The sequence below is a fragment of the Euwallacea similis genome, chromosome 25 (genome assembly GCF_039881205.1).
Source record: "Euwallacea similis isolate ESF13 chromosome 25, ESF131.1, whole genome shotgun sequence".
NCBI lineage: Eukaryota > Metazoa > Arthropoda > Insecta > Coleoptera > Curculionidae > Euwallacea > Euwallacea similis.
Window position 1 is genome coordinate 820078 of NC_089633.1, and position 13240 is coordinate 833317.

The window sequence follows — 13240 nt, forward strand, 5'->3', positions numbered from 1 at the left end:
TTTATAAAATAACTTGTTTGTTACGTATTATTATTCTAATGTAATTTTTATATAGTATTGATCTGTTTACATAAACATATCATTTTTATTTTAGTTAAAAACTTGTTCCTCAAAGAATCTATGCAATAAATATGAAAACCAAAAAAAACATGTCTTTCAGTTAATATTAAGGATAAATTACGTTGGCTAGCTTTAGTAGCAACTGTCTGAATTTCATTATTGACTAAGGAGTAGTATCTTCCTGATTGAATAATTCATAATTTGGCTCTAAGGTCTTTAATGTTATTTGTAGGCGATAAAAGAATATACAGGGTGATTCAGAGTTGTGGTGCCAAAAGCCTAGGGGATATTCGTCTCGACAAAATATGAAAAAAGTTTATATGAACATAAGTCCGGAAATGCTTCGTTTCCGAGATAAAGTTTAAGGAAAAATAGAGTTTTTCATTAATAGCTTAAAAATGCTTCAGCCGATTTGAAAGAATCTATTAAAAATAGTACATTTTAGTCTCTCGATTTTTTTCCGTATCTCGCTGAGTTTTCGAGAAAAAAATACAATACCATACTTCGACACGTCTCTGAACTCTAGAAGGAAAAGTAAAAAAAACTGGTCTTTAAAATGCGTACCTAAGTACCTTTCCATCTTCATAGTGAGTACACATCAAAAATACAATTTTGTAAATTAATAAGTGCTAACAAATGCTTTTAAGCTATTAATGAAAAACTTAATTTTTCCTTAAACTTTAACACCCCGTATCTCGGAAGCGAAGCATTTCCGGACTTATGTTCATATGAACTTTTTCTCATATTTTGTTGAGATGAATACCCCCTAGGCTTTTGGCACCACAACTCTGAATCACCCTGTATTAAATAAAAAATATGAATTGTATAACACAACATTGAATTTAAATTTCTGATTTTGTAAAAATGGACGCATTTCAGGGGATTACTAAGAAGGGCTACCTTCAAACAACCCTCTAAGCTTTTAAGTCTCTAAAATTACAACTACACTAATGTTTTCTTATAACTTACTATGCGGAATTTGAATATACACATCTAAATCAATTCAAAATAATTTTTAGGGAAAAAACGTTTTTCAATAGTTATCTCTACCATGTTGCCTAGAGAAGAAATGCTAACATAATTGATAATTAAGAATACCGAGATAAACATCTAATTTTGTGTTTTTAATTAAAAGCTTTAAGGATATGTCTTTTAAGGTTTCATATTGACAAATAACAATAAAACCTATTTTTGTACGTTATCAGAATGATGTATTAGCCGACAATCACAAACTACACACACTTGTACATTCAGCAAACTTACATAAATAATTAAAATCAAAATATACACAAATATCCCTAATTCCTGTACTCAATTAAAACCATAGCACACAATCGCGGGGTTGACTACTGACCATAATTGCGTTCGATAAAATTACAATTCCACAATATACAGCTGTAAACTGCTTAAAAAATATCAAATTAGCATGACTCGTTCTGAATAGCTTGAACTCAAATTAAGGCGAAAATTACAAAATCAATAAGTTTATTATGCATATTAATAGGGATTTTTTTTTTCAGAAAAAAATCACAATAATTCTTTTTTGCCCTCTATAGACCCTTATATGGGAGCCTGATTAAGAAATCTCGGACTATCTTAGTGATGCGGGGGGGAGAGAGGGAGGTTATGTGTGTGAATCCATTGAAATCAGTCTTACTTAGCGTCAAAAAGCCACGGGTCTCGACTCACTCATAACAAACAGGCCTTAAGATTAAACGTCCGAAATTATTGTTCTGGCATGTAAAACGGACTTAGCTTATGCGACGGAAAGTAATTATTATTATTATTGTTATTATTACCTCGTGTGAGTTCTACAGGGTGTCTTATTAGGTGTGCACACTATTGTTGTTTTCAAAATGCCGTGAGTAAAAAATTCCATTTTTGGAGACTTAATGCCGCAACAACAACAATTTGGCAACACGTAAATGGTGTTGCCAAATTGTTTTTTGTTTTTAAAATTTTACAGAAAATGTCAAAATGTTGAAATCTAAAATTACTTAAATTAAAAATCTTAAATCTCAAATTTTCTCTTCTCTTTATCAATTTGATCAAAAAAAGTTCAATACATTTTTTAGGGAGATTTAATGTATCAACACCAACTAAATACTTTTATTTCTATAAGATTAATGAATTATTAGCAGGTTTATAAATTATTATATTTTTGAAATCGGTTATATTTTCTTATGTTACGTTGTAAACTGGGTCTCTAATAATTCACTAAATCTATTGAAGTTATATAGAGAAGACCAATTGATAAAAAGAGAAAAAACACTCATATGTTAGATTGATCAATCACTATAATAAACACTTGCGAAATTTGAAGTAAAAATGGCAGATCCGTATATAAAAAGAGTGAGATAGGCAGTTTTGGAATATTTACACTTTTCGTAAAATATTGGAAACCAAAAACAATTTGGCAACTCTATTAACGGCAGATTAAAAATCTTCAAAAATGACAATCTGTTTCTCAATTAACTGATTTGGAACTTCTACCGTTTCGGAGATAGTGGGCACACCTAAATAAGACCCCCATATACGAGTGCACTTATATCTAATAACTTAGATTAAAATCACACAGTAAAAAGGAAAACGCAGGTACTGGTCTATGGTCCAGAAACATAAATTTAATAGGGTGATGTTTTATTAAGGGGAAATATGAGGGACGGGAAGCTTTTTGGAAGATTCAAGGACGTTTTTACCCTGTTCTCTGAAAAATTATTAAGAAACACACCGAGCCTTGGATAATTGAGTCAGTACGGTAGGTATAAATCAATCACTTCATCAGAGTTAAATCTAACCTGTCAGAAAATTTGGAAATTTATTGGGCTATTTTGCCACAACATTCGAGTTGTATGTGTCTTTTTCTTCTGACCACATAACTTTACTTTTTACCCTTTTATAATACTGACCCCTTCCACGGTGACGCTTTCCACCTCGGTATGTAATATATTGTTTACCTAACTCGTGCTGTATTTTTTCTTTTACTTTAATCTAGCCTATCTTACTCATACGAGCATAGATAGATTTTATTGTTCACATAAAAAAATTACACAGAAATAAAAACAGTTTTTTTAGTTTAGAATGTTTATAGTTTTTTAAAGAAATTTACAACGAGTTGGATTTTGTATGACACGAATTTAATACATGTTTCTTCTTTTGCTGTACGATAAAGAAGTCTTAAGAGAACTCATTCTATTTATCAAAATTATAAAAAAATGTCGTTCCCAATTCATGCGGAAAGCGTCTTTTCCTTACTTGTTAGGCAAATGATACACAAGCGAAAAAATATACGTTACCGCACTGACTTAGATATTGGAGGGACTACATATAAATATCGAGTGTTTATTCCACCTTGACTGCGGTCCCACATTGGTAAAGTAAGTTTGGTTTTAGAACCGCGTTAAACACATTTTTAAACATGGCATGGTGAAAACTTTAATAAAATTTTATCCTGACTTTCCAAGGCTAGTCTAAATGTATATGGATGTATACAAGTTGGTATCGGCGAAAAACGTGTCACGCTTTTTAACGTTGTAGCAAGTGTGAAACTCGTTAACCTTTCTAAGTGCTAAATATGTGTCTAGCAACAATTTAAATATATTAGAGAACAGGGCGAAAATTTCCTGATCTCATCTAAACTTAAACCAACCACCCTTTCCGCCTAATCTAAAGTGACGCAAAACTTAAACCGCTAACTGCGTTCCATAAGGCGAGACGTACCTTAACCTAACACATTAATATAACTTAAGACGCTACCAACTAAAATAAAGGCTTCCTGATATACGACTGCCAGATCTATTTGCAATATTATCTGCCACCAATGAAATTCATACGGTTCGAAATGAATTGCGTAGTTTTCAACGTGAATTAAATAACGGCAAGATATAATTATTTAAATCCACCTCGAACGCCTTAAAAAATTATTGAGCATTAACGCTGCCTTTACAACTACCACCATATGCACTACTATATACTGACTAAAACTACTGCCTGTAAACCGCAGATACGACGCCATTGCCCGGTTTGACGTAGTCACCAATCATCAGGTTTTGGGCCACTGGGTAATTCGTCATTACGAGGGGCTGTTGGGGAGCTCCGGCCGGCGAAGTAAATAACGAGGGGGAGATTGCTCCCCCTATCAACTGAGCTGTGTGGGTTGATGTGGGACTGGCTGCTACTCGACCTGTGAAGATGACCGATTTGTTCATTTTTCGTAAATAAAGGAGAATGAAAAAAAAACTTTTTAAAGAAATCATACAGAATGTTGTAGAAAAAGATAAACAAAAAGCAAATTGTCTAATTTGCTTTTTAAAATGGAACATAATGTAAAAGAATTCAGGAATTTGTGATATCCCCTGGTCCAAGTTTTTCAGGGATATGCTGTTTATTAATCATATTTAGTTTTGCTGCTGTTTTAGTGACCGGCTGCTTGTATGTGAACGACTTGTCCACAGAAATTCTCAGACAAATGGGGGGGTGAAGGTAAGAATTGAATTCGACTACTGACCAGCGAAAGGAACTGAAGAAGCATAGCTGACGAGTTTGTTATGTAGATGAAAGCAGTACACTTTGACCTAAACAATGTGTCCTTGACAGTAGCAAAGCTATGTCCTATCTTGATAATGAAGAAATTAATCATCACGATAGGTCACACAAAAACCTACGAATTGCAAACGGCAAAATATGTCTATAACGATCGACGAACTGTACAGTGGTTCAAAATAATACACATTTTTAAATCTCTCACATTGATTTAACATTTGAATACAATGCCTTTCTTATACAGTATTATTATTAAATACCTTAATAAATATATTTTCTATTAGAATACACAATTTTATGTAGGTAATACTTATGAATGAGGCAGTCACTATTATTTTTGAACGCTTGAAAGTTTGTGTTAAATGAAATTTCAGGATATTCCTAAAGTTGAAGAAACCGTATCTGGTGAAAGTAGCAGGAAAAGTAGAAAATCGACACTAATAAAACACGATAAGGAAATAACGTTTTCAGTTTCTAATTACTTAAAAAGAGCTTTTTCGCAGATAGAAACTATCAGCCGCTTCGAAAGTATAATGGGATATTATCAACCAGCATTTATACTACTGTTTCTGATGGTAGAAAAAAGGGGAACGTAGATTCTCCTAAAACCACTTTACGAGGAAGCAAACTGATAAAATTTGATAATGATAGCAAAAGAGTTTTAGGTTTAATGTATATGAGATTTTCATAGATTACATTGAAAGACAACTTTAACCCAGTGTAATAGGAAGATGTGTTTACCTACAAATATTTTTTTGAGTGTCCTATCACAATGATTAATTTCTCCATTATTTAGATATAGTATAGTAGATGAGGACGATATCGTCGGAGTAAATGGACATCTTGCATATTTAAATGGACAGGTCAAAATAATGAATTATATTTAAAATAAATTTTTGATCCTTTTCAGAAAACTATATTATTATTAAATTGGTGGTTGACATGTTTGAGCATGTGCATTTAAAAAACTGATATTTTCGTTTGATTTTTCTGGTATTTCTTCTTCCAGAAATTTAAGGTGCACAATATTTTTCACTTACCTCTGCCTGTGCTTGGAATACATCCTGGATGAATATTAGGAGCCGCCTGATCCATGTGGGCAGGGTCTACTAAAGCTATAAGATTATTAGCCATTAGATTATTGTTGATTAAAGTCTGAGTCGTGTCCATGGAAACCTCCCCAAGACCGTTCACTGACATGCCATTGACCATGTTTACAGCATTACGCACCCCTTGGGCGTCTAACTGACTCCAATAGGTCTCGCTGGGAGACACACTTGAAACACCTGAAGAAGGACCAATCAACACTAATTGAAATTACACAAAAAAAAAATTAACCTGGTGGAGGCTGTACAGGAGCCCCAGTGTACCTAAAATAAGGATTTTTAAGATCCAGTGTGTTCCTTGAAGTTTGTGCAGTCCCTTCTACTGTCAACTCTATGGTCACGTCATAGCTTTGTCTTTTATTTGCCACCAACATCACAGATCCTGTTAAAACTTGTCCCTGCTTTAAAAGCAAGGGCTGCTCTAATAGGCACCGCACTTGATACCTAGAAAACAACATGAAAAAATTCTAATTTACAGATATTAAATTTATTATACCAATGAGTAAGAGGTTCCGTAGGAGCAGTACTGAGCCAAATAGTTTGTTGAGAGCCAATAAAAGCTACATCGAACCAAAAAGCTAGTCCATGGCAAGTGCCTGACTCTAATATGTGAAACTCCAGAGGAATATCTATTTGGTGTAAATCCGTCTCGTCCGCTTCCAAAAAATCCACTACATGTCTAACACTTTTACTCATGCAAATTCTCACGTCGAAAGTATCTACTATTGGTTGCCTAAAATCACAGATTTTTCCATATAAATCCTCAGATTCTAGTAATTTAAGATCACCTAAAATACTCCTTTACAGCGTAATTTTGTATAGCTGCCAAATTAACGCCGTGAAAACAAGTTTGAAACCAGAAATTGGCTTTGCTATACTGCTCCATGTAGAGGGCGTCGTCCGTGAAGGGAACCACATGCAAATCGCCCCTTGTAGGATACATTTTACCTCCTGGAACTAGCCACCGTTTGGCGTTGAGGTAAGATTCTAACATTCGTTCGTTGTACAACATGTACCCCATTGGTTCAGAAATGATTATATCTACTTTTTCTGGAAGCTCCACTTCCTCTATTTTACCTATAAAATTATTGAAGTTTTCCAGTGATTTTCTTCTTAATTTTTTTGAAGGATAGACATGCCTTAAGGTTTAATGATTGCTTATAATGAATAATGTTCTCAGTTTCTAAAGGACTAACAATATACTAAATGTCATAAAAAAGAAGGCCAATCCCATGACCTTTGACAAAACAATTACAGCAGTAACAACACTTTGAACATAAATAAATCAAAAGGTAACAAACTGGATTCATTTTTCTCAAAGCTCTAAAATACACAGAGTGTTCAAGTTCAATTTTAATTTTCTTCTTTTCCTTTGAACTCCTATAGTTTAATAGAAGTATTAAGTACAATCTTGTGCAGCATTTCAATTTTTAAAATCTTCAATGTGTATGATTATGCTTTAAAGATTTGCATGTATGTGACAAAATTGCTTATTAAAAGGATTATAGTTAAAAAAATGCATACATTTTTGAGAGCAACCCACTATTAAGCGACCCCTTTTTAAGTTGCCAGTTGCTTCAAATGTTTATCAATTGAAGATCTTAGTAAAAGAAATACATTTTTAAAATTTGATTGAGTTATCTTAAGAAATTGCTTTAATTTTTTTTTTCTGAATTTATTTAGGTATTTTCTGAGGCCAACATTAGAGCAAGCATAAACATGAAAAAAATTCTTATGAAAAATTGATTTATTATGAGGTCTTCTGCACATAAATGCTCTGTGTCCATGGCATTACATCTTGTGTAATTAAAAAATATTTGCCAAGAAGTAATTTTCTAGTTAAAAGTGTTTCCTAATCCTTAGTAAAAATATGCCACTTTAATTTGTATTTTATATCACCTTCAAATTGACATAACCAATTACCCTTTGAACTCAACTGTAAACTCATTAAGCAAGTCTGTCATCTCTACTAAATTTTTCTATTGATTATTATTTGAAATAAATATTTTAACATGATGGTATCATAATGATTTTATTAACACTTACCTGGTAATACTTTAATAATGTTAGAATAATTATTGGTATCAACTAGCTTCTGGGCATAGTGGGCCATAGTGGAGGCTTCAACAGCATAAATACGTTTAGCACCTGCTTGAGCAGCAAAAAAGGATAAAATACCAGAGCCCGCACCTACATCTAATACTACTTTGTCTTTAAAATCATCTAAATTACTTAATATTGCTCTCTGATACGTGTAAGTCCTTACAAAGTCTTGTAACATGTTTTGTTGTTGAGATAAATAACCGTAAAACTGAAAATACTGTGTTGCGGATGAGTCCTCAGTCCTCACTGAGAACACTGAGGCATCCTTTCCGGACTTGATTTTCGTTATTGCTAAGGAAAACTCCCTGGCTTCTTCTTTGTAATTAAATTTAACTAGTAAAGTTTCATTGTCAATAGTAAACAAATAGGATTTGAATCCCACTTTGCAACATTCAGTGTATGCGTCTATAGGAAATTCTAGTAGTTCTGTGACTTCGTCCATTTCCAGGAGGCTTATGCTTAATCCTTGAGGGTCATAATCCGCCCTCAGTTTCACTTTTCTATTATATTTGGGAACTGAAAGGTTCTCTTCGTTTACCGAATACACCAAAACTTCCCAGATTCGCGGGGCCATAGCGATGATGACAATTGAACACTAAATTCCACTAAATCACTAATTCGAACGCACGTAATGCAGCGAAACACTTTCAAACTTATATTTATGTGTTTAATTCATGCTATGACCCACGTTTTTTTGCAAATAATATGTCAAATTTGCACGCATCGCTTGACAAAAGGGCTTTTGTTCGTTCGGGATACGGAAAACCGGTTAAAACAATCGGGCGTCCTCGGAAATATGCAGTTTAGGCATCGAAATATGAGTCAAGAAGCAATAACGGCAACAATGCATATTGGTTAGCTACTAGGACGATTCTACATAATCTCCATTATCAATGAGAATTACTTATATTTTTATTATTGACTTTTAATTTTATAGAAGATAATTTCCATGTAAATTGTCTAATGATGATATACAGTGTGTAACATTTAATCTGGAATATCGAAATATCTCGAATACTAAGCATCCTATAAATATTTAATATCAAGCTTTAATCGCTCTGAGGGGGAAATGTATTGGGACTAAAGTTGATACCCTTCCACCCCCTGTATGGGCGGGATAGGGGTTAACTTTTTAATTTCAAATCGCCATCTCAATTTTTTTACAAATTTGGATAATACGTCTAAAAATAAGAAAAATTTGTTTGAAACATTTTTTTCGATTTATGCTAAAAAACACTGTAATTAACGAAATTCAATTTCTCTTTCGCTGATGATTTACTGAAAGGTTTGATGATTTTAGATCTGCTTTAGAATTAATGAAAACGTGAATTTTTGTATAGCTTTTATTTAAAATAAATGTTCAAAATAGTGTACTTGAACTTCAATGTACTTATTCATCCATGTTTTAAAGGATTCTTCACATCTATGAAGTGTGTCTTCTGGAATATTGGCACAAACGTTTATAATTCACAAAATCATATCCTTACGTGTCGTTAGTATTTCTGTATAAAACTGATCTTTGGGATATCCCCTGACAAAGAAATTCGGTGAAGTAAGATCTGGAGATCTAGGAGGCCAATTCACCGGATCAGATCTGCTGATCCATCCACCGTTAAAATTACGATTAAGAACTTCCTATGCAACCGCAGAATATTGAGTCGGACAACCGTTATGTTGAAGCCACATGTTCTGACGCACTTCTAAGTTTAAGCCCTGGAGTAATCTGGCAGCTCATTTTCCTAAATATTCCGGTACATTTCACTACTCAAATTACTTTCAATTATGTGGGGACCGATAAGTTTACTGCCAATAATTCCATACCATACGTTGAAAGTCCAACGATACTGGTGCTCAATTTGTCGAAGCCAATGCGGATTTTCAACACTCCAGTAATGCATGTTGTACCTATTAACTGTACCATGATTTATACACGATGACTCGTGAAAGGATAATACACAACGGAAAATATTGGGATTTTATTCTATCTGTTCAAATGCCCACTCACAAAAGTTTAAATAATTTTGAAAATCTACCTCATGGAGCTCTTGGTGTGAAGAGATATGATAAGGAAGAAACTTATGCATCTTCAGCATTCTCCAAGCACTCATATGAAAAATTCTTGATAATCCCAATATTTCTCTTCTGCTCCTTTGAGGATTAATAAAAGCCCAGCACCTAGGACTGCAATCTACTTGTTTTCTCCACACACAGTAGCTGGGTGACTTCTTTTCTTCTGATTTACAGTTTCTTTATTAATAAATTTTTTAATCACACGATAGAAAGAAGTCCGGGATCGTGGTCCTTCAGAAAAACGCTGAGCATGGAGATTGACAGCATTATCTAAATGCTTACCAGCTTCTTCATACACCAAAACCATTTCGATTTTCCCTTCTACAATCAAATACTCCACCGTGAAGCAGTATTAAGAGAATGTATAAAAGTATATGTTTTATGTGTTTATGTTTATTTATCCCATTTTATTACCATAGAATTTTTTAAAAAGAAGAGGTTGTCATTTCAGATATGAATTGAATTTCGTTAATTACAGTGTTTTCTAGCATAAATCGAAAAAAATGTTTCTATCAATTTTTCTTATTTTTAGCCATATTATCCAAATCTGTAAAAAAATGCAGGTGGTCATTTGAAATTAAAAAGTTAACCCTCACCCCGTCTACAATGGTGGGTGAAGGGGAATCAACTTTAGCACCAATACATTTCCTTCTCAGATGGGTTAAAGTTTAATACCAAACATTTCTTTATAGGATGCTTAGTATTCAAGATATTTCGATATTTCAGATTAAATGTTATACTGCACACAGTTATATCAAAATGGGTCCGGAAGTGCTTTCTAACAGAAATACAACCTTATAAACATGGCGACCAAAAAGTAGTATTAATTTAATATCGTTAGAATTACTTTGGGCAGAGTTTACAATTTTGGTACGATATTTGCTAATATTACTATCTACTTTTAGCAATTAGTCGCAATTTTCTATCATGTTCAGGGGCGGAGCTGAGGGAGGGGCGCTCTGAATTTTGACTCCTAATGCTACTACACAGAAACTTTCAACTCAACTTTTCTCTAAAGCGGTGCGTCTGAAAGCTTTGAAACAAAAGTATGTTTTTTACGTAAAAAACGACAGAAAGTCATATTCGGTAACAAAAAAATATGAAAAATTATTAGTGGAAAGAATTAGGAGCAAAAATCCAGAGCGCCCCTCCGTCAGCTTCGCCCCTGAACATGATAGAAAATTGAGACTAATTGCTAAAAGTAGATGTTAATACTAGCAAATATGGTACCAAAATTGAAAACTCTGCCCAAAGTAATTCCAACGATATTAAATGAAAACCACTTTTTGGTCGCCATGTTTATAAGGTTGTATTTTCGATAGAAAGCACTTCCGGGTCCATGTCGATATAATTTGTTTTCTTATTCTTAAACGTAAAACCCCCTATGTATAGTCAGCCCACATTTTTTGATATACCCTGTATGCATATACAGGGTGTCCCATAATTAGGAACCCCTCCTTAAACAGAGTAATCTACATGCAAAAATAATACCAAATTGGTAAATAAATATATGTTCTGAAGTGCCCCCTAATGGAGAAACGGCCCCTTAAAGGGGGCTCCAATGAGATTACTTTTGCTAAAAAACTCTTAAACTACTTAACGTAAATGCATGAAATTTTGGTATTCTCACAATTTTGACGTGCTCAATCTGAATATCTGACCGAAGTAGTTAACTGTGGATCATATACCTGTCATTGAAAGGGTTTGTTTTACAAAAATCGTCATATTTCTTTAATAGATGTGAATTTTATATTTCTTTGCTAAAAATATATATACCTAGAGTTTTTTAATTAAAAAAGGTATTATTGAATAATGTCTCTAATTATCGCCGTTTGTGAGAAAAATGTAATTTAATGTTCTGCATACATTTCATATTATTTTCAGTAAAACACTGAAGTAGGCTCTTTGTCCTTGAGGCCGCTAAAATGTACCATCTTCCACTAAACTGTATACAGTGACAAAGAACTTTCGATGAGGTACTGTCCTGGTAGGATATCGCATTTGATACTCCCGTACAGCAGCACTTGCATTACCATTGTAGGTAGTGCCATAAATACAGTAAATGTCAGCTAGTTGATTATTTGTAATACGTTCAGTAATTCACTTTAAATTTCGACTGCTAAAGGTTACTTAACTAATCATCAAAAATATCAAACTGTTAAATATTAAGCAACTAGCTTTGTTTCAAAGCCTATTTTTATTAATTAACTTAATTTTATACATAAGAATGATTAATTAAGATTAGAATGTTTATAGTTTTTGAAAAAATGTTACGGCTATATACAGTTAGCAAAAAAAGTATTTGCACACTTCAAGAATTGATATTATTACATAATGAAAAAAATCTATCGCACCTTAAGGATTTTATTTTGAAAATTAATTAAATTTACATTAGTTTTGATTAAAAAGATCATTGGGAAAAAAATCGAATCTCTAGTTTTAGCTATTAAAGAAATATTTTGATGCAAAGAAAGTATTTGCACATCTTCCTCGGTCGGAATAAGTAATAAAAAAAACGAGAAGAATGCATAAACAAGTTATTGCTTGTGCGGCATATTTATTCCATTATTACTCATAGTTTTACATCATATCAAATTTACTGCAATCAACATGTCTCCTAAGAAAAGTGAAATTAATAGCAAAACTAGAATTGAAGTAATCAATTTGCGAAATCAAGGAAAGAGTTATCGGGAAATAGCATCACAGTTGCGATTAGGCTTTTCCTCAGTCAGATATATAATTAAAAAACAGAAAGAAACCGGATCAACCGATAATAAACCTCGAAGTGGCCGTCCCCGTAAACTAACTGTGAGAGAGAGGAACCATGTTGTTAGAAACATTGTAAAAGATCCCCTTCAAAGTGCCCGAAATTTTGCCGAAGACATCGCATCAATATTCGGAAAAATAGTTACGCCGCAGACTATAAGAAATGTCCTTCATGAAGCCGGTCTTCGAGGCAGGCGGCCAAGGAAAAAGCCCTTTACAAGCAAGATAAACCAGAAGAAGCGGCTAGAGTTTGCAAGAACCTATAGGGACAAGCCTTTAGAATTTTGGAAAAAAGTTATATTTTCCGATGAAAGTAAATTTGAACTTTTTAAACCAGCCAGTATTTTGACAGTTTGGAGGAAAAAGAATACGGCTTTAGAGACAAAAAACGTCCTCAATACTGTTAAACACGGTGGAGGGAATGTTATGGTTTGGGGATGTATGGCATGGGCTGGAGTTGGAAATTTACAAGTTATTGATGATAAAATGACAGCACGTAGTTATGTGAATGTGTTGCGAGGCAATTTATCGACTAGTGCCCAAAAATTAGAATTGCAAAATGAGTTTTACTTTCAACAGGACAATGATCCTGA

At 33.4% G+C, this 13240-nt stretch overlaps 1 protein-coding gene across 1 annotated transcript; it reads right to left on the reverse strand.

The window, feature by feature from the left end:
- Positions 1-1226: 1226 nt before the first annotated feature.
- On the reverse strand, positions 1227-8567 carry Art4 (arginine methyltransferase 4). Its single transcript, XM_066402298.1, has 6 exons — positions 7755-8567; positions 6497-6785; positions 6205-6441; positions 5941-6152; positions 5643-5888; positions 1227-4243 (listed from the first exon to the last, which is right to left on the reverse strand). Exons 1-6 carry the CDS (start codon positions 8383-8385, stop codon positions 4044-4046), a joined length of 1815 nt encoding a protein of 604 aa, XP_066258395.1. The 5' UTR covers positions 8386-8567; the 3' UTR covers positions 1227-4043.
- Positions 8568-13240: the final 4673 nt, after the last annotated feature.